Below are 24,356 nucleotides of genomic sequence, written 5' to 3' on the forward strand. Positions count from 1 at the left end.
GCAGAAAATAAAATGTGCAAAAGTTTGGGGTCAGTAAGGTTTTTTAATATTTTCTCTAATGCTCACTAACGCTGCATTTACTTGATCAAAATGTAGTAAAAACAGTAATATCATGAAATATTTTTATAGTTTAAAATAATTGTTTCCTATTTTAATACATTTTAAAATGTAATTTATTCCTGTGACAGCAAAGCGATTACTCCAGTCTTCAGTATCACATGATCCTTGAGAAATCATTTTAATATGCTGATTTGCTGCTCAAGAAACATTTATTATTTGTCAGTGTTGAAAACAATTGTGCTGCTTAATGAGCAGCATTTATTTTACATTGAATTTTTTTTGTAACATTATAATTGGTATATATTATAATTCATTATAAATTTGATTTCAAGCATCCTTGCTCAAAGTATTCATTAAAAAAACAAAATTCTTACTGGCCCCAGAAGTTTTGATGGATGGTGTACCTTAAAGTTTAAACCGAATTAGAAAAAAAAATTCTTGTCTGTCCTGCCCCCTGTCCGCCATTGTTCAGCCAGTCAGGTAATGTCACCCTAAACTCACACTAGCTCTATAGTGTTACAGCAATATTCAGAAAGCATTTAAAGGGGTCATATGATGTTGCTAAAAAGAACATTATTTTGTGTATTTGGTGTGTGCACACATCTGATTATTTGGGTTTCTGGAACAGTATTTTAAATACAACTTGACCACTGATTTCTAGTCGTGTCCTCTTTTGGATTGTGTTAGGGTTGCAACAACAGCCTTTCAGCAACTGTATGTGACCTTTCTTTGCTAACACAAAGCTTTGTTTTGTTTTTAAAAGCAGCGTTAATGCCTGCAGCAGTAGTGGATTAGCATTTGAAGTTTTTACCTTCTAAATTAATAAAAAGTTCAGCATTTTGGGGAATGATTGATTGAATGCATGGATGGCAGGATTTAAGTCAGAAAGCAGATCCTGTTTTGCAGGGTCTTTACGATAGCACAAAATCACATTACGTTATTCAGTTCATCCTGAGCCCCAGATCTCTGTGCATGCAGGTATTATATTCCTCGCAAGAGACTTAATAAACATTAAGGCACAGTACTAGCATAAGAGAGATTTTAAAAAAGAAACATCAAAATTAACTTCAAGCTGGCACCCTCATGTAAGCTAGTCACTGACCTACAGCTAATTAACCATGGTTTTACTACAAATAAAACCAAAAAACCATGGTTACTATAGTTAAACCATGGTAACCACAAATTAACCATGGTTTTGCTACACTAACCATAGTTTAACCATGGTATTTGTATACAAATGGTAATCAGTACACCAAAAAAACATGGTTACTACACTTTCACTACAATAAAACCATGGTTCATTTTCGTAAGGGTTTAACAGTTTGTTTACATCTTGTTAGCCTTACTGTTAATTTTCCTGTTAATTAACACTTAAACTTTTAATTAAACTAAGAGTTTAAGTGCCTAAGCTTAACCATAACATATTTCTGAAAGTCTTGCTTATGCTTTTATAGAAATATTTACTTAAATTACCGTTGTATATTACAGGAATGATGTTAGCTTAGCACTCAGAGTTCATGGGTTGGAAAACCAAGCTGCTCAAGCCCCTTCTGTGCACAAGATAGCCGAAGCCCACAGCTATGGATCAGATCAAACTGTGATAAATGACAAGGGCTCAGGCAGGAATCCTCCAAGACTGTTTTGTTTAATTAGCTAACGAGTGAGTGGGTTTGATTGGACTAAGCCGGGGAGATGCTATGTGCCTGTCGATTAAATGCGCTGATGGGGAGCCAAAAGCCTTGGCCGAGTAGAACATTACAGCGTTCTGCAAATGCATTTATCATTGACGGCACAAATGGAAAGCTAACATGTCTAACCTCAGAGTGGTTTGGTTGAATAAGATGTAGGTATGCGCCACAGAAACATGGAGGAGGCTGGTGACAGGAAATGCACATCGGTTTATTAATGCTTCAGTGCATTGTTCCTCCACAGATGCGGTTAGATGCTTATTAGATTGACAGTTGATTTCTTTATTGCTGTTTTGAGCAGCAATTAGATTTTGACTTATGCAAAGCCATTATAAAAGCACTCATTTTAGTTTATAGCCTTTCTCCAATTACAAACATGTACTATACAAACAACTTCAAGTAAAAAGTCTGCAATTGAATTATTATCAGAAAGCGCTTCCTCTGAAAGGAAAATTTCCTTTATCATTTTGATTCACACCTGGATAATGGAGAAATGCCTGGTTCACCTTGCACTTTCCGTAGCTCATAGTTGATGGTGGAACTTGGAGAATGACAGGCATTGTGTGTAATTGAATTAGCAAAAGGAAAAACAGTTGTAACTCTTGGAGGTCAGGTTCGAAACTGTTTTTCTGTGCTTGTAAAAGAACTGACCACTGATAGATGTGACATTAAGTGTATGCTGACATTTCATGGAGAGAAACGGCCGACGAGAACGCTACATTTTCAAAGTCTGGTCAACAGCACACAGAGTTGAGACTGTTTTACTTATTTGTCTGTTTATTTGTCTCATATAGTGTGAAATGGTGTGTTGAAAACTACATAACTGGAAATATAAAACAATGACTGCATTACTATTTCCAGCATGAGCTAGAATAAGGTGAATCCAAATAAAATAAAATTTAATTAAAATTAAATATTCTAATATTACTTTCATGACGATGAAGCACATTTTTTTAAATTGCATGAAAATCATTCTTTTTGAAAATAAAATATTTTTAATTGCAATAAATTAAATACAGTAGACCTAGATTAAATACTAATGTGAATTATACTTAAATTTTAACTATATTCTGTACTTTAAATATAAGAGTATTTTACACTTTACAATTTTTTGTCACATTATAGTGATGTGAATTAAATGTGTTGTTCACATTATAGTGGGCTACTAAGAATTGGATTGTCATGAAAATAATGTCAGTAGTCCTAAAAATAGGCTTCATATTATTTTGGTGGAACAATGACATTTCTTGACCGTTTTGTGAGATTCGCCCAATTAAGGTAGTTGAACATTTTTGAACTTTTCCATTCATCTGTTGTCCTTTCCACACATTTACATTAAGATTTCTTTATTGTTGTCATTAAAAACTCTGCTTTAATGAAATGCTGTGTGATTAGCTCATTACGTTTCACCTGATTATCCATTAAATGACCAATGTCAGTGAATAGCGCTCTGGATTTTTGAACATTGGTTACATACGACCACTTTCCCACTTGACTAGAAGCCAACTAATCACAGGGCACTGGTTATCCTTTCTGTCATTACTTTTCACCCCCTAAGCCACACAACCCTCCTCAGGCTGATTAATTTTCACCCTAGCATGTAGCCCTAATGCTAATTTAGTAACTCTAGGGAGGCGCAAGATTCATGAGCAGAGCTCACATATGCCATTTAGGCTCTGCTGAGAGAGGAAATGTCACCGTGTACTCTAGTTATGTGTATGCAAATGTAGTTTCCGGGCAGTAGAGTGACCTCTTTCTACTCATGTGTGATGTTGATGGTCTTTTCTCCTTTCCTTTTTCCTCTAACAGCTTTGACGTTCTCCTGGATTTTTAATGAGTACCCGTCATTTGTGAAGCAGGATTCTCGTCGTTTCGTGTCCCAGGAGACAGGGAATCTATACATTGCTAAAGTTGAGCCATCTGATGTGGGCAACTACACCTGTGTTGTGACCAATACTGTCACCAAAACACGCGTCCAAGGCCCGCCTACTCCTCTGATACTGCGCAATGATGGTGAGAATGCTTGCTGATGTCTCAATATATGCCATACATTCAATCCCATATGCATTATAGAATTATGTAACTAAAAGAGATAAAAAAAAGATGATATATATGTAGAATACAAATTTTATTCAAAGGTTAATAATCTGTTTCTCTGCAAATTTTAAGATGCTGTGGCAGCATGTTTTGGTGCCTCTAGGCTGGCATTATCATAGGCCCTCGAACTGAAAGGTCATTTGTCTTGGGCTGATCTAATTGTTGCTTTTCTGTGGATTTACAGTTTGATCACACTCATGTACAAGGGTGATAAACATAAATTGTCAAATATCGTAACAGACAAACGGAATCTAATTTATCTGAGTGATAGCCTAAAATAAACTTATTTTCTATGAGAGATTTTTTTGGTTTCTATTTTCTAGTTTTTTGGGTGATTAGAGGAACTTTTTTGTCCTCTAGGTTGATTTTAAAGGGGGAAAAAATTAATAATTATTTAAGTAATTGTCTTTAATTAATGAATAATCCTAATAATATTTTTATTTATTTTGATATTTCATTATTTTTGCCTTGTCTCCACCTAGACTTTATATTAATTTTTACATGATTATCTGAAAGTAGCTTTGATTGGTGTCATTAAAAAAAACATATATGAGAATTTTTATTTTCACAATAGGAAAAGTTAATTAACTGCTGACAAATGTATTGCTTTAGTTAGTTGAGTGTTTATCAATTTCTCCTCCAGGATATTTGATAAATGTATTGGTAAACGTTTCATTTTTCAGGTTTTTGAGTAGTCAAAACTGCCCTCAATTATATTTATGCCCTTTTTACCAGAATTTTAAAGTGCAATTAAATGCAGATGCAGTAACATAAAGTCCAGGTCAGCAAGGTTTTAAAGAAAGAAATTAATACTTTTATGAAGAAATGACACATTTAATCAATCAAAAGTTACAATAAAGACTTTTATATTGTTCTGAGCTGACTTTTACACGTCAGTGCTTTTCTTTTGAACTTTCTATTCATTAAAATATATTTTAAAATATGTATAACGGTTTCCAAAAAATGTTAAGCAGAACAACTGTGTTCAACATTACTAAGAAATGTTTTTGAGAAACATTTTATAATGTTTTCTGAAGGTTCATTTGACACAGAAGATGTATATGTATGTGTGTGTGTGTGTGTGTGTGTGTGTGTGTGTACAATTCAATGCACCAGTTGGACCTCAAAAAGGAAAATACTTATTTTTCATTTTTAAGTTCCAGCTGGCTGAGATGCAACCGATGCCTTGTCTGAATTATGGTGTAAAACATGTTGTCTACAAACCTGATATTTGTATCAGTGGTGTATGACCAACATGAGCCACTCAATGGCTACTGTCACAGTGTGATCTCTATGCGCAATTTCAAACCCCATTGTAACATGTCTCTCTACCTGGGATGCTACAGAAGGGGATGATTGCCTCTCCTCAACCCTTCCCATTTGGCAGCGCTGACATAAACAGCCAGAGTTAGACATTACAGATAAGCATCTCTTTGAGTCCCGCAGACAGCTTAGTCGCTGGTCCGATAGCACACCTCACAGAAACACAGAGGGAGATATCAGGGCTCCCTGCTATCCCAAAAACCTTTCAGAAGCTACCAAATAAATCAAGCAATAATAATGAAACGGAAAATAAAAGATTGGCTGCTTTTGAAATTGCAATTTCAGATGGAATAATTGAGCTTTTTTTGGAAATAATTGCGATTTTGCTTGTGACAGGTGATTGATTGTTTCTTTTTTATAGGTGTTATGGGAGAATATGAGCCAAAGATTGAAGTGCAGTTTCCAGAGATCATTCAAGTGGCCAAAGGTTCAACTGTGCATCTGGAGTGTTTTGCACTGGGGAAGTAAGTATTACAAAGATGTCCTCAATAGAAAGAGGATGTAATCAGTCTTTGAATTTCTTTTTGCGTTTGTGTTTTTTTCCCACGACTTAGTCCAGTACCATCCATGAGTTGGCATCGGGTTGACGGAGTCCCATTCACCCGTAAAGTGGATGTAAGAAAAACCAGCGGCGTGATGGAAATCCCTTACTTCCAGCAAGAAGACGCGGGCACGTACGAATGTGTGGCAGAGAACTCGAAAGGAAGAAACTCTGTGCAGGGAAAGCTGTCTTTCTTTGGTAAGTCTAGAGATGCATGAATATTTGAACAGGGAAAGCCACATGTCACGTTCATTGAAGTGAAGGACATGATGCAGGACTCTGCCTTTCCAGTCTTCAACCCTGACCAGCAGAAAATCAACTTAAGGCCGGATGTTGTGCTTTAACAGTGCATCAAAATGATTAAAGCTTCCCACTCGTAATGTCTTTAATATTTTTATCCAGATTAAAAAGATGAGAGGATGACCTTGTGTGTGTGTGTGTGTGTGTGTGTGTATGTGTGTTCCGTTTTACCAGATGGCAATGGGATTCAATTTGACTCCAGATCAAAGCTGTTAAATTTACTATGCTTAGATGAGGGGCACATATGCCAGGAAAACACTCAGCAGAGCAGCATCTGGATCAGTGATGACTTCTGATTTTTTTTGTGTGTTTATCCAAAAATAGTCGTTGATTTTGAAGCATATTTGTAGATTCTGGACCCAGTTGAAGATGTTCAGAACTAAAGGCTGAGTGGAGTTGCGTTATGGTCATGAATGATACTTGAAATCATATGGCTTATTAGGAGAAGTTACACTCTAAAAAATGCTGGGTTAAATACAACCCAGTGCTGGGTAAATTAGGGACAAACCCAGCAATTGGGTTGTTTTGACCCAGCGGTTGGGTTACTACGCAGAAGGTTGGGTTAAACATTTAACCCAACCGCTGGGTCCAAACAACCCAATTGCTGGGTGTGTCCCTATTTTACCAAGCACTGGGTTGTATTTAGCCCAGCATTTTTTAGAGTGTATTATTTTGCAAGGAATAGGATTTATAGTTATTTTTTACTGTTCAAAAGTTTGGGGTCAGCAAGATTTTTTAAATGTTTTTGAAAGAAGTCTCTTGTACTCACTACGGCTGCATTTATTTGGTCAACAAAAACAATAATATTTTTAAATATTATTAGAGAGTTTTAAATACTCAATATTTTTTAAAATACAATTTATTCCTGTGATACCAAAGCTGAATTTTCAGCAGCCATTACTCCAGTCTTAAGTGTCACATGAGCCTTCAGAAATCATTCTAATATTCTATAATTTGATGTACAAGTAACATTTCTCAATGTTATCACAGTTGAAAATGGTTGTGCTGCGTAAAAATATTTTTTGTAGAAACCATGATACATTTTATTTTAGGATCCTTTGATTAATATAAAGTTCATTTAACATAAAGTTCATAAATATTGAATATGTATTTACTGTCACTTGTAATCAAGTTAATACATCCTTGGTGAATTAAAAAAAAAAATTTGAACAGTAATGTATATAGTACAAATCGAGTCATTCTGTCCTATTGAAAGTCTATTAGGTAAAATAGCTATTTATTAGTTAAGGATTTAAGTCTTCCAATCAGTGGGGAAAAAAGACTGAGATTAAAACATGGAAATCCCTTTTACATTCTATTAATTGCATGTGAACCTTCAGCCTACATTTGTTTACCAGTGCAAATTGGCATGAATTGTAAAAAATGAGACCCCAATGGCTAGGCCTAGGTTTCTAGCTAGTGTATTGTGACTCAGAGGCTTATGAAGAGAAGCTTATTAGATATGGACTTTAAAATGAAGAGTTCATAACCTTTTCCCTTCACTGCCGTGTTGGCTCAATGGCATTGTTCATACAAGACAGCTACCTATTAAGTAAGTACCTGTAGGCTAGAGAGCAGTGGGATTTATCCTCCCCTTATGGGATCGTGCACTGGCTCTAATGCTATACCCGCATACCCAGTGGCCCATTTACAAGAATAGTCTGCAAGGAGCTCGCTGAATGTTTTATTATCCCTGTAGTCTCATTGTTTATTTTCCAAACAATGTGGGGGGGACAGGTTCCAAGAAAAGGGAAGTTATCCTAATGGGCTTCCCAGATGCGCAACGTAGCTGTGATTTATAAATGTATTAATTAGATAAATAGCTGGGGCTATAAAAGCTAATGTAATCCAGCCAAGGAGGCGATTCGTCGTAGGCGTGGTTGGGTTTCACTAATGCTTTCACTCCTCAGCTCTCATGCCCAGTTCTGTTTTGGAGAGACTTGATATTTATGATAATTCGCCTAGGTTTTCGCTTCGCTTCTGCTGTTCTTCAATCGTTTCCACCCCCATCACACCTCTCCTCCTGTCTATAAGTCAACTGCAGTATAAGGAGAAGGAAATAGACCTTTAGCATCTGGTTAAACTGGATTACCTGTGGTTATTGAATAAGATGCAGGTTTTTGCATAGAAATATGTCACACTAAACCAGCATTGATCTCATCAACAAAATTTTTGATGAAAATGGTTCATGAAGAGATTTTTTATTTTCTCAATGATAACAAAGGCAAAATGCATAATAAAAGTGTCATTTTTTAAAAATATTTTAATTTGATAATTAAACAATTTTAATTAAGTGTTGATGAAAATATAACATTGCAAGATATTAACAATGCAACATTGCAAGATATTAACATGGACATTTTTTGTTGACATTGATGCATTTTAAAATGTATATACAGTAAGTTTGGGGTCAGTGAGATAGAAGTTAGAGAAATGTATACTTTTATTCAGCAAGGACACAAAAAATTGATAAAAAAGTTACAGTAAAGACTTTTAGATTGTTGCAAAAAAAAAAAAAAAAAGCTGTTCGTTTGAACTTGATATTCATTAAAGAATCCTGAAAAAAAAACACTGTTTCCACAAGAAAAAAAAAAGAAAAAAAATTATACATCACAACCATTTTAACACTGATATAAATGATTAATTAGAAATGTTACTTTTTCAAAATCAATCTTTTTACTGCATCATTGATTGTAAATGCAGACTTGTGAGCATAAGAGGCTTCTTTCAAAAACATTAAAAAGATTACTGAACTCAAACATTTTAATGGTAAATAGTTGGTTTTATTTTCCAGTTTCTTATCAACTAAATGTCGTTTGAGTAATTTGACTAAAATTATTGAATATTACATGGCAAAATATTGACAAGTTTAATCGATATTTTCATCAAAAACAAAACGTGTGACTTCAAGTGTAACATTTGTAAAAATGAGCACTGTAAATTAAGGTTTCAGTGTAATTTGAGCCAAAGAAACAGATTTTTTGATGGTTTGACATATGTAATTGAAAGTTTCTGAGACTGTGGTCTTTCCCCATTCAAGTCGATAGAACTGTATGCCTATTAACTACATCAGATATCAGCTAAAATGGCCAGGAGTGAACTGACTTGCCTAAAAATGAACTCTCATTCATCTGCCAGTTATCACTCATTCTATGCTTTAAGCTATTCGTAATCATTTACAACACACCTTAAAACATATAAAAGGCATATAAAAAAGCAGCGACGGGTTGACGTTTATCCTGTTCGCGGCTCTGGGATTCTTCAATGGCAGGATTAGCCTACGGACAGACCTCTTGACTTACCACTCAGATCTCTCTCTCCCTTCTCCTCTATTTCACTCTGTATCTTATTCTCTTCCCCAATGTTTTTCCCTTTACCTGTTAGGTGATAAAAATCTGTAATCTTATTTTGAAGTCCCATGGAATTAGGCCTACAAGACATTCATCAGCAGAGCAAGGGAATGAGGCGATCAATAAGTATATCTCATGTTTATCACTTCCACTGGCAGCAGCAAAGCAGGAGGAGACACTCAAAGCCTTTCATTCTTTCTGCTTGCGTTGGCTTGATTAGCAATTGCCCTCAAATGTTTTTGTTGCCTTCATTAGTCCTATTCTTCGCTTTGCTATGAAGATTGTGTACCTCTAACAGGTACACGTATAAAGAGGGTTGTTTTAAAGATGTTTTTGTGTTTATGAGTGCCTTTATCAGTATTGATCATTCAAGGGGTCATGTTATAAATTTTAGCATTTTATTTTTCCCACATATAATGTTAGTCAAGATTTTTATGCATCAATAATTTTTTCACCCCATATCTAATCCTTAACGGGGTCATATGATGTTGCTAAAAAGAACATTATTTTGTGTATTTGGTGTAATGAAATGCGGTTTAAGGTTAAAAAAACACATTATTGGAATGAGTCTGTCAAGCTCAAAAATTAAAAAAAAAAGTCTTAGTGGACTAGAAAATGTTAGGAAAGTTTGTTTTTTCATGATATGAACTCTTTAAAGAGACATAATAAATGGTTTGAATGTTGTATTTGGTAGGTAGGGCTGCATTTAAGATCACTCAAGTTTCACAAAAAGGTTCTTACATCCAGAGTTCCCCTACACAGAAAAACAGATGTTCTTCTGAGTACATTATGATTGCTAGGGACACAGAAAACATCTATCATAATCACAGTATGCCACTGAATAAGCTTTCAGTTGCTATTAAGGATGCTGAGAGCTCATTTTGACCTCTCTACCTCTCATTCCTCTCAAGTTTGACTTGTGGGCGTGAAATGTTGAGAGTGTTTGTGTGCCCTGTGGGCAAGGCTAAGTCAGGCCCTGACTGCTTACTCTCATTTAAACAGTGGGGTTTAAAAGTCAATACTCTCCCAGTGAGTGCGAGATAGACTGAGTGGCAGTGACTTAAGGGATACGAGCAGCACTTCGGTCTTCAGTAGATGTTTGACAGTTTGTGACTTATATGTGATTGGTTTGCAGCATCAGGAATATAATAAAACATACAGTTCACCGTAAAAATGAAAACTGTTATCATTTGCTATTGTGTCGTTGTATCAAACCTGTTTGACTTTCTTTTGAAGATTGAGCCTAAAAGATTGAGGCTTTTCAAGCTTCAAAAAGGATGCAAAAGCACCATAAAAGCAGTATTGCAACCAAATGTTCATGATTTGGTGAGACCAAATGTTAAAGTATCAGTGGAGGCTATTTAAGATGTATTCCAAATCTTCTGGAGTCATGCAATGGTTTTAATAGCAATAAAGAGACTAAATTGTAAGCTTTTCATTGATAATCATCCTGCCGACTAACATGAGAACCACCTCAGCCAAATGATTAATTGGATAGATCTGAGTCAAATTCATTCATGATTCGAACATCACTACTTCCCATTTCCATTTACAATGGAAAACGGTCATCAGCTAAACTTTGCACTTAACGAACTTGTTTATATATTTTATTGTTTGTTTGCATGTATTCTACCCATTTTTATCTGTCGTTTAGTGTCCTTCTAGGGAAAATGCTCATAAATGATTCTCTAAATGTGCTCTAAGTCAATTATTTACTAGGTTTGAGTTACTTGCATTTAAAAGATAAAGATCACTACAGTTTGTTTATAATTAAGCCATAATTTACCCTAATGGTATTGGTTGAGGTAATTTATGGTACTAGCTTTTAGACAATACTAATATATTAGATGTTATTTCCTTTCTATACCCACCTAAGTGGACGTGTGAATCAGTTGGGCCTGACTGCTGTTGTTTTCTTATGTGCCATTATTGTGATTACATCACACCATTTCCCACAGTTCATGGCTCTAATAATGTAAGTCCGCTTTGAAGGACACATAACAGGTAATAATCAAGGTTAAAGCAATTCCATGTAGTCATTACCTCTGCTGTTGGTTGTTTCAGCCTCCCCCCAGCTAATTGACAAGCCCCAGGATGTGCAGAAGGCCATTGATGACTCTCTGGTGTGGGAATGCAAGGCCACAGGGAAGCCCAAACCCTCGTACAGGTGGCTGAAGAATGGAGAGAACCTGGAGCCCACTGAGGTCAGTTCACCTCTGAGGTTTGAGGACGGTCACCAGACTTTTGCAACAGTAGTAAAGATACTGACAATGACATAATAGAAATTGCATTCAAAAATTGTAGTTCACCCAACAATTTAAATTCTGTCGTTATTTGATAACCCTCATGACTCCTGTGGAACACAAAAGAAGTCATTTTAAGAAGATTGCTGTCCACATGTTGTTTTGGACCCCACTGGTCTTCATTGTATGACACCAAAAAAAAAAAAATTATTTTTTTGTTCTACAGAAGAAAGAAAATCATACAGGTTTGGAACGGCATGAGTACATTGTAAATTTTCATTTTTGAGTGAACTATCCCTTTAAATATTGTATTTGAAAATATAGGTTTAGTACAAAAAGTACAAATTATATCAAATTTATTAAATCAACTGTGCAATACAAAGAAAGTTAAGAAACGTGTTATTTGTTGTCTTGTTTTTTAGGTTATATCATTGATTTGGTGGCAGTCATCACAGTAGATCTGCCAGCCATCTTTATTAACCTTGTGAGACCAATGCTTTAGAGTGTATTCCTTAATGGCTTCTCTATAACTGTCTAAATCAGAGTGAATCCACTGGAGTACCGGATATGTCATTCCGCGGACCTTCTATATAGGCCACTCCAGAATTATCGAAACAATAGGAATGGACAAAATTGAGAACATAAAAGCTTGCAAATATCCACCACTTGTTCTGGCAATGAGAGGGAATAGTGCCCCAAAAATGCAATAAACTTAAGATGGCAATAGCTAGCAGAAAGCACTAGCAATACTCTCTAACAACACGTTTTAAAGATTGAACCAACACATTATCATTTCATACCGCTTCCTTTTTTGGGAGTTGGTCAAAGTTATTCTTTAGATGCTTGAAGATGATGTGAAACAACGTTTGCAACCCATTTTACTTCATTTGTGTGACTTTCCGGGATGTTTAATGTGGGGGGAAAAAATGTAGGGACTTGATTTTTATCCATCAGGAATTTATTGGATTATGAAAAATGGGCACTTCATGACTTTTACAGTTGAGTTTTGGAAGCTACACCTCTCCTGAAACACTGACAGCACAAAACTTCAGCAGCCTTTGTGAGGTCAATGAAGAGAAAAGTAATTTGATGTGGAGCAAGTCATGACATTTTGATGAAAGACAACCATTTTTTCTTTGGAATAACATGCTGTGATGAATTATGTAAAATAAGACCAGTAAAGTGCACTTAGTAAGTAAACAGGACAGTTTTGATTTCATGTCGACTTTAAATAAGGTGCAGAGAGGAGCATGCTAATTATAGCTGTTCTAATCATCATTACTGCTCATCATTGCATAAACATAATTACTGTTTTACAACCTACAAACATCACCAAACAACACAAGCTCAGAATATGAAGGACATTTAAAAAGTCCTTAAAGTAAAATACATTTAATGAACATTAAGGCTTGATTTAATAGAGCCATCTAAAACAGCAGAATTTGAGCCTGTTTCCTTGAAGGCCGTTAGGAGAAGGCTTATAAACCTTTACTGTGTGCTAGACAAGCTCTTATTGTTTTGTCTTTCTCTGAAATCCGTTTAAACTATAGTGAAAGAGGTGATAAACATTTATATGTCTCGACATTCTATGTCATATACAACCTGTCTCCACTGAGAGCATTTCACCCAGAATTCCAAACTCCAAGCGCATGAAGTTATTTTTAGAGACTAGTAGCTCTTCAGAGCAACTATGGTGTGGTGAATAAAAAAATCAGTAAACTTCATGTAAATTAGCCTTGCTATGCGATGTGGGTGCAAACAAGACAAAAGATATTGATCCATTTAGAGACTGTTTATGTGTTCAGAGACATGGCCACTTGTCTTTCTTCATCTGTCACTCATTCTTTTTCATCTTTCACACCACGACCAGATTAGAATATCTATCAGCGCTGCATAATTAGCAGTCTGTGCATTTTATTGTTTTGCGCTTTATTAGAGAACGGTTCCAACAGAATACACCGCAATCAGAAAAAGCTCAAATAAAGTTCATTTACATGCGTTGGACCTCAGGAAATAATTGCTAATGCAGATTTTGCTGGTTAGGCTCCAGGTTTGTTGAGTGAATTTGTATTTGAAATACCGAATTTGCATAATGATCAATGTTTTACAGGTATGTTTGTGTGCCAAGGTAATTGCCAAAAGGTACACTTGAATTTTAAATGCAATAACATCTCTTTATTTTGCATTTATGGTTGTAAAGATGATTTGAAAGACCTTGCGCCTTTCTAGAAGCACGTCTCTTTGAGCATTGAAGAAATACCACCTAGTTTGTACTATGACAGACTGTCTCAAGGGCACAACAATCTCTTGACTGAATCGTAGCCCTAGCTTATATTTTGATTCCGAAATGTTGATTTTCAATGTATCCTGGTTAAATGAATTAATCAGCGCAGAATTATTACAATCTCCAAATGTCACCGTCAGCATCAGAGGTTTAATCAATTGAATAACTAAAGGTCATTGATGTAGCATAAGCATGGGTTGTTGACTTATACCATTTGTTATTTTCACTGGGCTTAATCAATGGGGACCTTTCATGTTCTTTCTGCCTTATTGGAACACAGCATTGCTAAGGTGACCAGCTAAAAACCTCTTCTTTGTAAATCATTGTGACGCTCCAGTCACTGAGAGAAGGGAGTGTGATGTGAGGCACATACCGTGCCTTGGCTAATCTAGTAATAAACGTGTCAATGATCTTGTTCACCCGTATCATTGTGCTTTTTTGATATCAGCTCATACTGCTTACACAGAACATAGCTTATATTTGTAGTAGTTTGATTTAAAATGTACCACATAATATAAAACACAGTGTTTACAACAGCTACAAACTGGTAATGAGGCCTAACATGTACGGTGTTTTGAACGAAAGGAGACATTATCGTCTTTTCAAAGGTGTAGATTTAAATCAAGACTTAGGAAATGAAAACGTCTATGCAGCCATGAACACGCACTTCATATCAGGATGAGATTTGCCGCAACTGTAGTCATGCATTGCGCTTTATGTCCTGACCCTACGGATTTCGAGCAGTGACATTGCCAATCACGGCATTTCAGAGCAGCCATGCAGATGGTCCCCTCCCTCAGGACCCGCCACTTTCTGTGCAGGCTTATTTGTCCCATATTATGCATTTGTCCCTTCCTCCTCACCATCAACACAAATCTCATTCAAGCGCAGCTTATCCCAAGGACTGACTGCTGTTTTATATGCCATGACTACAGTAAACCCTTTATTGACATTAAAAAAATGAATAATTAAAAAATGTTTTAGCTCACTCAAAAATGAAAGTTGTGTCAGTATTTACTCATCTCCATGCCACTCCAATTAATTGAGTGAGAAATAGTATGAGTTTTATGGTCTTAATGGACCAGGAGGTAGATTAGGATCACCAGAAAAAAAAATCTAATCAAATCACAGAAATAAACAAAAAAAGATACTCTGTGTGTGTATACACATTTTTACAAATATTGGTTTTAGATATTGTTCAACTTCTGAATTCAAAATTAAAATCAATTGCTTATTTACCCCCATAATTAACATTTATGTATACTAGACATTAAATCATTTGTTAAACTGATTTGTTCAAAAAAACGATTAATTCAGGAGCTGAAGAGATGAATGCCTTTATGAATCTGGATTCCTTCACTTTTGTTCAAAAATCTGAATCATTCATGAACGAAACATGACTTTCTTTATTAATTAGTCATTGAATCATTTACTCAAGCAATTCGTTAAAAAACATTGATTAATTTAAGAACACCACTGTGTTTTGTTTGGACACGACCAACAGTGGTCTCTTTGGCTTCATTTGGAGTTATTTTTATTGGCAGATAGGTGGCAGCAAATCACTGTTAATAAGTGAGTCATTACGATTGAACCGAATCATTTAAACGGTTGATTCATTCAGGAACGAAACACCCTCATGTTGCTCAGAGACACAAAACTGTGCTGTGGCTGTGTTTGGAATTATTTTTGTTGGCGAAATAGAGCAAAAACAGGCAATATGCTGTCTAAAACTTGAGCTGTCTCTTAATGAACTTGTTTATTGAGCTGTTGCAAAAAATCTATATAACATTTGTAATCATGGTAATTGTTGGAGAAAAACGGCACTCTTCGTGTGAAATTGATTAACTATATGAAGTGGTATAAAATAAATAAATTTTCGGCCCCCATGTCTTAATTTGTGATCATTCTAAATTAATTTTAATAGACTGAATCATGCAGTGAAAGAACGCACTCTGATGCGCACTCGCACTAGCTCAGACTTCGCATAATGTACTCGTGCACACTGGTGTTTTGAATGGTTTTTGCGAAATACTTGATAATGTCAAATGGCACATCGTTAAAACAACAATTATGATATTATCGCAGACAATATATAACGCACAACCCTGCTGAGGCATCTCACATGAGAAGATCTGTTATCTTGGCTTTTTATCCTTGCAGCACCAAAGCAGTATATGTAATTATTTTACAACTTCTGTTATTGGAAAAATACCAAGGTCCGGACCTCGGGGACTTCAATGGTGGGTACGGCCCTGCATGCAAGTTACTCAATATTAACTTGTTTATTGAACTATTACATAAAAGAAATACCATATTGACAATTGTGCTGCGTTGTTGTATTTTTCCCCATTTTTTAGGTGAACTATTCCTTACATACGAAAAATAAAGGGCTAAATGTGAAATATGAAAGGACAGAATACACTCTAAACCACAGCAGAGACTGTTCTGCCACTTTTCATGCCAGTTTTTAATATGAACCTGTCTTTTTATGAGCCTTTAAAATGTTGTTTATGTCTGTTGGAAGGAAACATGAGGTGGAAACTAAATGCTCTCAAGGTGACTAAGGCTGAAGGTTTATATATTTATTTATTTATTAACACTGGATATATACAGCTTTGATTGCAGTGTCCTGGTGTTTTAAGATGTCTTTCCTATTTTATGTTGTTTTATACACTATATTCATCAAATAACTTTGGTTAACATCAGAAGACATGCAGACTACATTCCATCACATATTAGAAATAGTATAAAGCTGTCAGATTTAAAATATTAGCCCAGCTTGTTTATAATGGCAAACATCATCCAGCCTCCCAACGGCTCGTCCGCGGAATACAGAGGCATGAGCTCTGGTTAAGAAGTAAACAAGCCAGGGCTTTATTTCCATCTCATAAACATACAGATTTATTGCCGTCGTTTTTGAGCAGCCTCCCAACGCAGTGTCTCCCATTAGTAATGAACACTCAGATTTATGATCGTTTCCATCAACCTCCAGACATAATTTACCTTCCCAGACACGTTGTGCTTTTATGCAGATTAGCAATCTCAGTAAAAGACTCTTAACGGAGATATCCTGTTTTCCACAGGAGAGGGTGCAGGTCATTAATGGCGCCCTGTCCATCACTCGCCTGGTGCTCTCCGATATTGGAATGTACCAGTGCGTGGCTGGGAACAAGTATGGAGAAGTGTACTCCAATGCTGAACTCAGAGTTATCGGTAAGTGAAACCTGGTTAATTGCATTTGACTGAAATATTAGTGTGGTTTGTAAATTTACAAAGCACAAAATAATGACTACATTAATATAGCTTACACTCTTTAACTCAACTATATGCTCCTAATAATGGCCACTTATGATTCATATAATGTAATTAGATGTGTAATATTGCTCATGGCGTGTGCAAGTAGGCAGTAGTTCTTATTCGGAGGTGATTTTCTGTCAAAAAGTTTTGTTGCTCTGCAGTGTTTGCATTTGTTCAAGAAGTCAAACTACAAATGACTTACTGCAAAAGGTTTCTGCATATTAAATTGCGATTGTCATGGCCAGTAGCATTACACTGCAGAGCTGTGTTTACTTGCCGTCTACATCCACATTCTATTCACCCACGTCTTTCTTTGTTTATTGTTTTGCCATAAAAATTCATCCGCCAAAGTGGCCAAGAAACTGAACTCACAGGAGAATAGTTGTCAGTCCCTCGCGCAGATAAAATAATTGAAGTGCCTTTTAAAAGACAGAGTGTGAAGATTGTAAAGCCGGAGAAATTATCATAATAAAAACTCATTTGAGTGGGGAACGTGGAAAAGGAAGAGGAAAGGACATGACATTTTCCCTTTGTTTTTCTTAGCAGAGAAAAGGAGCGTGTGATAATTAAAGTGTGCCACATACGCTGAGCCTCTGCTCTGCCATCTCTGGTTCTACATCATACGTACCCGTGTACACATGCCTTCCTCTGAAGTACAGTGATTAGAGAGGATGTGCTCTGAATAGTCCTTAATCCTCGTGTCTGCGTACCTGTAATTATGGTCAAATATGAAGGGAAAAATTGGCCTGATGCATGATGGTCTTCGGTTGTTAAATAATATTGTTGTTAAATATTTATATGGTTCTTTGTGTGTCCTTTATTTATTGGCATAATAAGATATAGGACAGAAAATAATAGGGATAAGAGGGGTAAATGGAAAAATCACAAACCGCTATGCCACAACTTTGATGTTTTCAGCCTATACTGTTTGCACAGTAACATCACTAGTGATCAGATTTTAAATTTAACTGAGATTGACATAATTAGAAGAGCCATTTAAATTGTCCTGTGACACTGATTCATGACACTCAATCAGTGCTGGTTTCTTTGGAAGCTTATTTCTGCAATGGATTCAAAAAATAAAATAGGTATTTGGCAATTTTCATATCACAATTCTGACTTTTTTGCTCACAATTGTGAGTTTATATCACTCTATTCAGACTTTTCTTAACAGAATTGTGAGTTAACATCTCAAGATTCAAGTTAGCTTTTTTTTTCTAAGATATAAACTCGCAATTCTGAGAAAAAAAGTTAGAATTGTGAGTTTATATCTCTGAAAAACATTAGAATTGTGAGATATAAACTCAGAATTGCGAGAGAAAAAAGTCAGAATTGTGAGTTTATATCTCAGAAAAAAAAAATTCTAATTCTGAGTTTCTATTATGAGATAGAAACTCAGAATTGTGAGAGTCATAATTTTTTTTTATTTTTTATTCCATAGCAGAAATAACTTTCCATATGTTTCCTTCCTGTGTTGATTTATTTGCTTTTGAAAGAAATTTATGGTTGGATTTGTTTTTATTTTATTTAGTTTTTTATATGTATCATTTAATTTTTTTAAGAGAAAGACAGTACATTTTAATTGTGTATATATCCTAAAAGAGAATTTTGTCATGCCACTTTACATGCCATTTTCCTTGTTTTGATCCCAAAACATTCCTTTATTTGTATGTAATTAAAATAGTTGCATGAGACATAGCGTTTCAGCTGTTTTTTTTCTTTCTGATGACGTATGCTCTTAAAATCTAAAACTTGTCTTTCGTTTCAGCTGTCGCTCCTGATTTCTTCCAAAATCAGCTGAAGAGCCACACTTTAGTCAAAGAAGGCGGCGATGTTCTCATTGAATGCAAGCCAAAGATGTCTCCTCGAGGCACGATCTCCTGGCACAAAGACAACGACGCCCTCCGAGAAAGCAGCAGGTAACTCCCTTATCTCACTCAGATGTCATTAGTCATATCTACGGATCCTTTCCTCTGCTTCAGTCTTTTTATATAATGCAACAGAACCAGAGCTTTTCCAGTCTGATGCAGGAACAGTCAACAGGACTGTAGGATGATGAGCCCACAATACTGCGGTTGTGCTCCAGATCTGTTTTTTTATATAATGTCTTTGTCAAATCATTTCTGTTATTTACTGCAACAAAGCACTGCCACTGACTTTGGCCATTCATCTCTGCCTGTGGAATCTCACTACAGCAACTAGAGAAAAAGCATGTCTCAGCATGTCTCTGCTAAGGGTCTCAACAATATGTCTCTAGTGGGATATGTGTTTCAGTTTCAACTGCTCTTTTCTCTTTCTTTAATTCTATTTTACTATTTTCTTACATTCTATTTTTCTCTTTCTGTTATTTGCTCACTCCCCTAAATGCAAGAGTTTCATAGAGAGCCATTTTCTGCAGACGTGTATTGCGGTTCTCTAACATGTGCCCTGTTATCAGAGGTACTTCCTTCAAATATTCTAAATAAACTGTGAAATATTATATGCATATACAAATATTGTTACATGAAATATAATCAAATTAGGGTGATGTGAATGCAAATTATCTCATACATTTTATTACTTAAACAGCCATTCAAAAGTTTGGATCATTATGTTGTTTTTTTCTTTTTCTTTTTTTCTTTTATTCAGCAGGGATGCATTAAATTGACAGTAAAGACATTTATAATGTTACAAAATATATCTATTTCAATTGAATGCTGTTCTATTGAACTTTGTATTCATTGAAGAATCCTGAAAAATGTATCACGGTTTCCAGAAAAAAAATATTAAGCAGCACAACTAAAATTTAACATTTATAATAATAAGAAAGACCAAAATCAGCACATTAGAATGATTTTTGGAGGATCATGTGACACTGAAGACTGGGATAACGGCTGGTGAAAATTAAGCTTCGCTATGACAGGAATAAATAACATTTTATATTAAAATAGAAAACCACTGTTTTAAATCGTAATAATATTTTGCAATATTATGCAGCCTTAGTGAGGATAGGAGAGTTCTTCCAGAAACATTAAAACATCTTACCGACCCAAACTTTTGAATGGTAGTGCACTTCATACCCGGACAGCATTTTATGCATATTAAACCAGTCTAAAACCAGCCTAAAGTGGTTTATAATGGTTCGTATGGTCTCCTAGTCTGGATCAATTCATGTTTAGTTGTTTTGGCAGGTTAACCAGCTGGTTTCCCAGCTTGACCAGCTGCCAAGTGGCCAAAGACTTTCTAAAACCAGCAAAACAGAACAGTCTAACTATCTCAAACTGGTTTATACTTTTTTTTCAGCAGGGCTATGATGCCCTGAAATACTCTAAAGGCATTTATTTCTAATTAGAAACTGACGTATATTTGTATCCAGACAGTGTATTTTCGCACTAAAATTTGTCTAAAAAAAGATGCATATTTCACGTAGAAATCAGTGAGCACACTCAATTATTCAAATTAAGCCTGATGTTCTTATTAACAGCCCCGGTATGGATCACACAGTCACTCATAACTGGACTCTGCAGGTTTATCAGGTGACCAGTGGTGTCCCCTCCTGAGCAAAGGCAGGGTGTTAATCAACTTCTCTTCACTCTTAGTAGGAGGTCAGCATCCTTGCCAGACCAGCCTTTATCAACAAGCATATAGAGTGGCAGCCAGACGCAGCTTGATACAAGTGCAGTATGTCACCGACCTGGAGCGTTTGCGTTTGACCACACTGGGATAGGCAAAGTTCAGCGCATCTGCGTGTGTTTGTGTATGCATCTGTCAGTGTGTGCACACCACGCTTGCCCATCATTTACATATACAAAGTTGGTGTTGGTGCTCATCAAACAGAGTGGCGGGCCGTTTGCATAAGGGTTACGCTGCCAATGTCCTTGAGCTGTCCTGTGTGAGAGGACAGCAAAGCCGACAAAGTCTTGATGTCTACACCTTGAAGAGTCAAGGCAGGAAATTGATTTGCCATGTGACGTCTTTCTCCTTTTCAGTTTGTTTGCATCTCTTCTTTATTCTTTTAAACACTAAATTCAGGAATTGTATCCACAGATTTGTGCCTCAAAAAGTGTTTGACACTGACAGTAAGTGACACTTAAAAATGTCTGAATGTGATTGCATTCAATGACAAAATATCAAAATAAGTGGCATTTATTTTCAGGAAGGATAGAACATGCATCCTTTTCAAGCAAAACATTTCAAAAAAAGAAATTTGTTAGATTTTAAATGATAAAACAAAAGCATTTGGATACTTAATGGTTGTCACACTTAATTGCTGGTCACTGGCTTCGTGAATAAAGTTATCAGAAAGAATTATCCATAAAAATGAAGTTAGCCTGATATTTTGTTATCTAATGCAGTGAAATTTAGACAATTTAAGTGTGGCCTAAGTGTCCAAAAACAGTTTGGAGCTGCTTTTTCTTGATCGTATCATGGAAGATTTTTTTATTGTCCTGCCTGGCACAAAAACATCCTAAACCCTACCACTTTAGATAATAGTCTTTGCTGTGCTTTATTTGCTATAAATATTGTGTTTGTTTTGTTTTGGGGAACCAAGTGTTCCATAGTTACAAAGATTTCTAAGAGCCTTATCTGAATTTTAAAGAGCTCATTTAGGTGCCAAAAGGGTGTTTTTCTGTTTAAGTGGTTGCATTTTGACTCCAAAGAATTAAAAAAAGGCATCATACATATCTTACAAGATATTTAAATAATGAATCTTGCCACTCTGCCTGTGCAGTCAGAAAAAAAAATAAGACAATGACTGAGTATTTATTCATGTAAAATCAGAACATTACTTTTTAATGCCATTTGGGCCCTCTCTGTGGTTTAGAACAAAATAATGCTCTTTTTCGCCTTTGATAGGGAATGGTTTTCCACATAGACCTCTTCACCTATTTTGACACGGAGGTAATTAAAAAGAAAAATGGATAAATCACAAGTTTGCACGTACATGTCCCAGGTTGTATTGTGGCCAGCGAGGTCTGGTCAGAATGTTTGATTGCATTGTCAATAGATGGAAGCCAGCCAGGTAACTTTCTGCAGAATAGAATGTATTTCTGGAAAATGCTGACTTTCTTTCAAGCTCCTTTGGCAATGTCTTGCACACCTTCGTACATTTATGTACTCATACGCACACTGATATTCATTCCAGTTATTTGTTATAAAAACTGCATAAGCTTCATTATGTACATCAAAGTAGTTCATTTCCTCTGAGAAATTAAAGTACTTTCTCAAATTAAGTACTTTTGCTTTAATTTGAAGGTAATTTTCTCAAAGAAAGTACTTTTTCAAATTAAAGTACTTTCTCCAATCACTTTAGTGTTTAAATCATTTATAGCTTGATAGCCAATAGTGTGACTTTGGGGCAGAACTACATGTTAAATGACCAACAGAAGACAGGAGCTTAAATAAATGAGGTTACATAAAATGATATACATATTAGGGGTGTAACAATATATTGTCACAATATATCACAATAGAAAAATGCAACAATGAATATTGTGGATAGCAACAATGTGTATCGTGTAAAGTTCACATAATATGGTAAACCTGGAAGCTCACACATTTGAGCTTCCATGTTTATTAATTATTATTAATAAATTAAAATACATTAATAAAATACAATATTTAAAACTTCTCAAATGTATCTAGTGAGGGACAAGCAAGCATATGCATACCATAATTCTGTGTTTTTAGCTAAACAAAATAATTAATATATTTATATATGATAAATGAACAGGTACTGTTTATCATATTACTATTATTAGTAATAAATTTTTTTTAAATTAACTCTAAAGTGTTGTGAGTATTGATCAGTATTGAATCATGGCATGAGTGTATTGTTACACACCCATCTTGCTTTTTTGTATGTGATTCATATGTGAAATAAAAGGATTGCAAATGCGGTTTCATGTCGGCTTCAAGATTTGCTTTATTCCACGTATTTATATTGCGTCCCTGTCAGCTCTCGCTAACCTTGTAAACAGCAGCAGGTATAAAGACACCACTCTCATTAAGTGGAAATGCCATTAGAGACCAATTCATAATCAGATTTATTGTTTTATGCAAATGGGTGTTCGCGTGTGCGTGCGTGTATGTGGATGCATGCTGAGTGCATGCACCTGTCTGGGAGCCAGACCTAATCAAAGCAGGGTGCATTTGAACTCCTTTTGTGTAAGATTAATTGGCATAATTGTGCAAGCTCTCCTTGATGGCAGAGAAGGAGAGGAGACGATGTCACCAGCAGGATAATCTATCTTCATAGCAGCAGCCCTTTTTTTTCTGCCAGAGAGAAGAAGAGAGAGATCGAATAGGAGGGAGAATTGCTGTTTCTGTCTTATTTATAACTGATGCGTCTACCTGGACATTCTATAGATCAGTTCTTCTAAACTAGCAGGTTGTGACCCTTATATGGGTCGTAGGACTGTTCTGATTGGAACATCTACTCTCGTTGTCGCAAACTAGTCTATGTCGCAAACTAAACTATGAAGCGTATTTTTAGGACTGTATGCATATGTGTGTGTGTGTGTGTGTAAATCTTACAAAAGTGATATTGCAAAATGAAAATCAATTTTATTATTTTTTATTTTTTTGACCAAGAAGATAGTGGCAGCTTCTGAACCGCACACAAAGTCATACACTGCAGTAAAATAAATAATACCCATAGGAGAAACACATAAATAAAGGAGATAGGGCAGGGGATTTGTTCTAGATATACTATCAGCTGTTTTAGGTAGGACAGGTCAGCGGATGGGCTGAGGTTCTCGAGCTGACTTTGCTGCGCCAGAGTGCATGTTTCCGAAGCTGATTTAGAGTTGATTGTACATGACTGCTGTGCAATAGTGTTGGGTTGACCGCTAATTTTTGCCTGTGCTGATGTGCACTTGTTTAACAAACAGTAGGTTATAATAAGTTTGTGTGCGGCTTGGTGCAGCCCAAGGGAGGTTATTAAGAGTGGCTGGTTGTTAGATACAATTGCAGCCTGTGTGTGTCTGTGTGCACTTTTTTTTTACTAATAGCAAATTATTTAATTGCATTGACCATAATATTAGGCAGATATTTGTATTTGAGCAAAGGGTTGTCTGTGGTTTCAGACAGGAAAGGTGATTCATTACCTGATTCATAATCTGAAATCTGTACGCGTTCAGTACTAGGTGACAATATTATATGTACAAATTTAAGTTAACACAAAGGATCAAA

The 24,356-nt window shown here is 35.7% G+C and overlaps 1 protein-coding gene across 2 annotated transcripts in view; it reads left to right on the top strand.

The window, feature by feature from the left end:
* Positions 1–24,356, top strand: part of LOC107708740 (contactin-4-like) — a 143,164-nt gene that overhangs the window by 83,817 nt on the left and 34,991 nt on the right. For both annotated transcript variants that reach the window (XM_016513039.1, XM_016513040.1), the window contains 6 exons: positions 3,558–3,761; positions 5,530–5,632; positions 5,723–5,907; positions 11,424–11,563; positions 16,970–17,099; positions 18,952–19,102. In XM_016513039.1, the coding sequence (XP_016368525.1) occupies positions 3,558–3,761; positions 5,530–5,632; positions 5,723–5,907; positions 11,424–11,563; positions 16,970–17,099; positions 18,952–19,102 (913 nt within the window). The remainder of the gene's footprint in view (positions 1–3,557; positions 3,762–5,529; positions 5,633–5,722; positions 5,908–11,423; positions 11,564–16,969; positions 17,100–18,951; positions 19,103–24,356) is intronic.

The sequence above is a fragment of the Sinocyclocheilus rhinocerous genome, unplaced genomic scaffold, assembly GCF_001515625.1.
Source record: "Sinocyclocheilus rhinocerous isolate Xijiao unplaced genomic scaffold, SAMN03320098_v1.1 scaffold1107, whole genome shotgun sequence".
NCBI lineage: Eukaryota > Metazoa > Chordata > Actinopteri > Cypriniformes > Cyprinidae > Sinocyclocheilus > Sinocyclocheilus rhinocerous.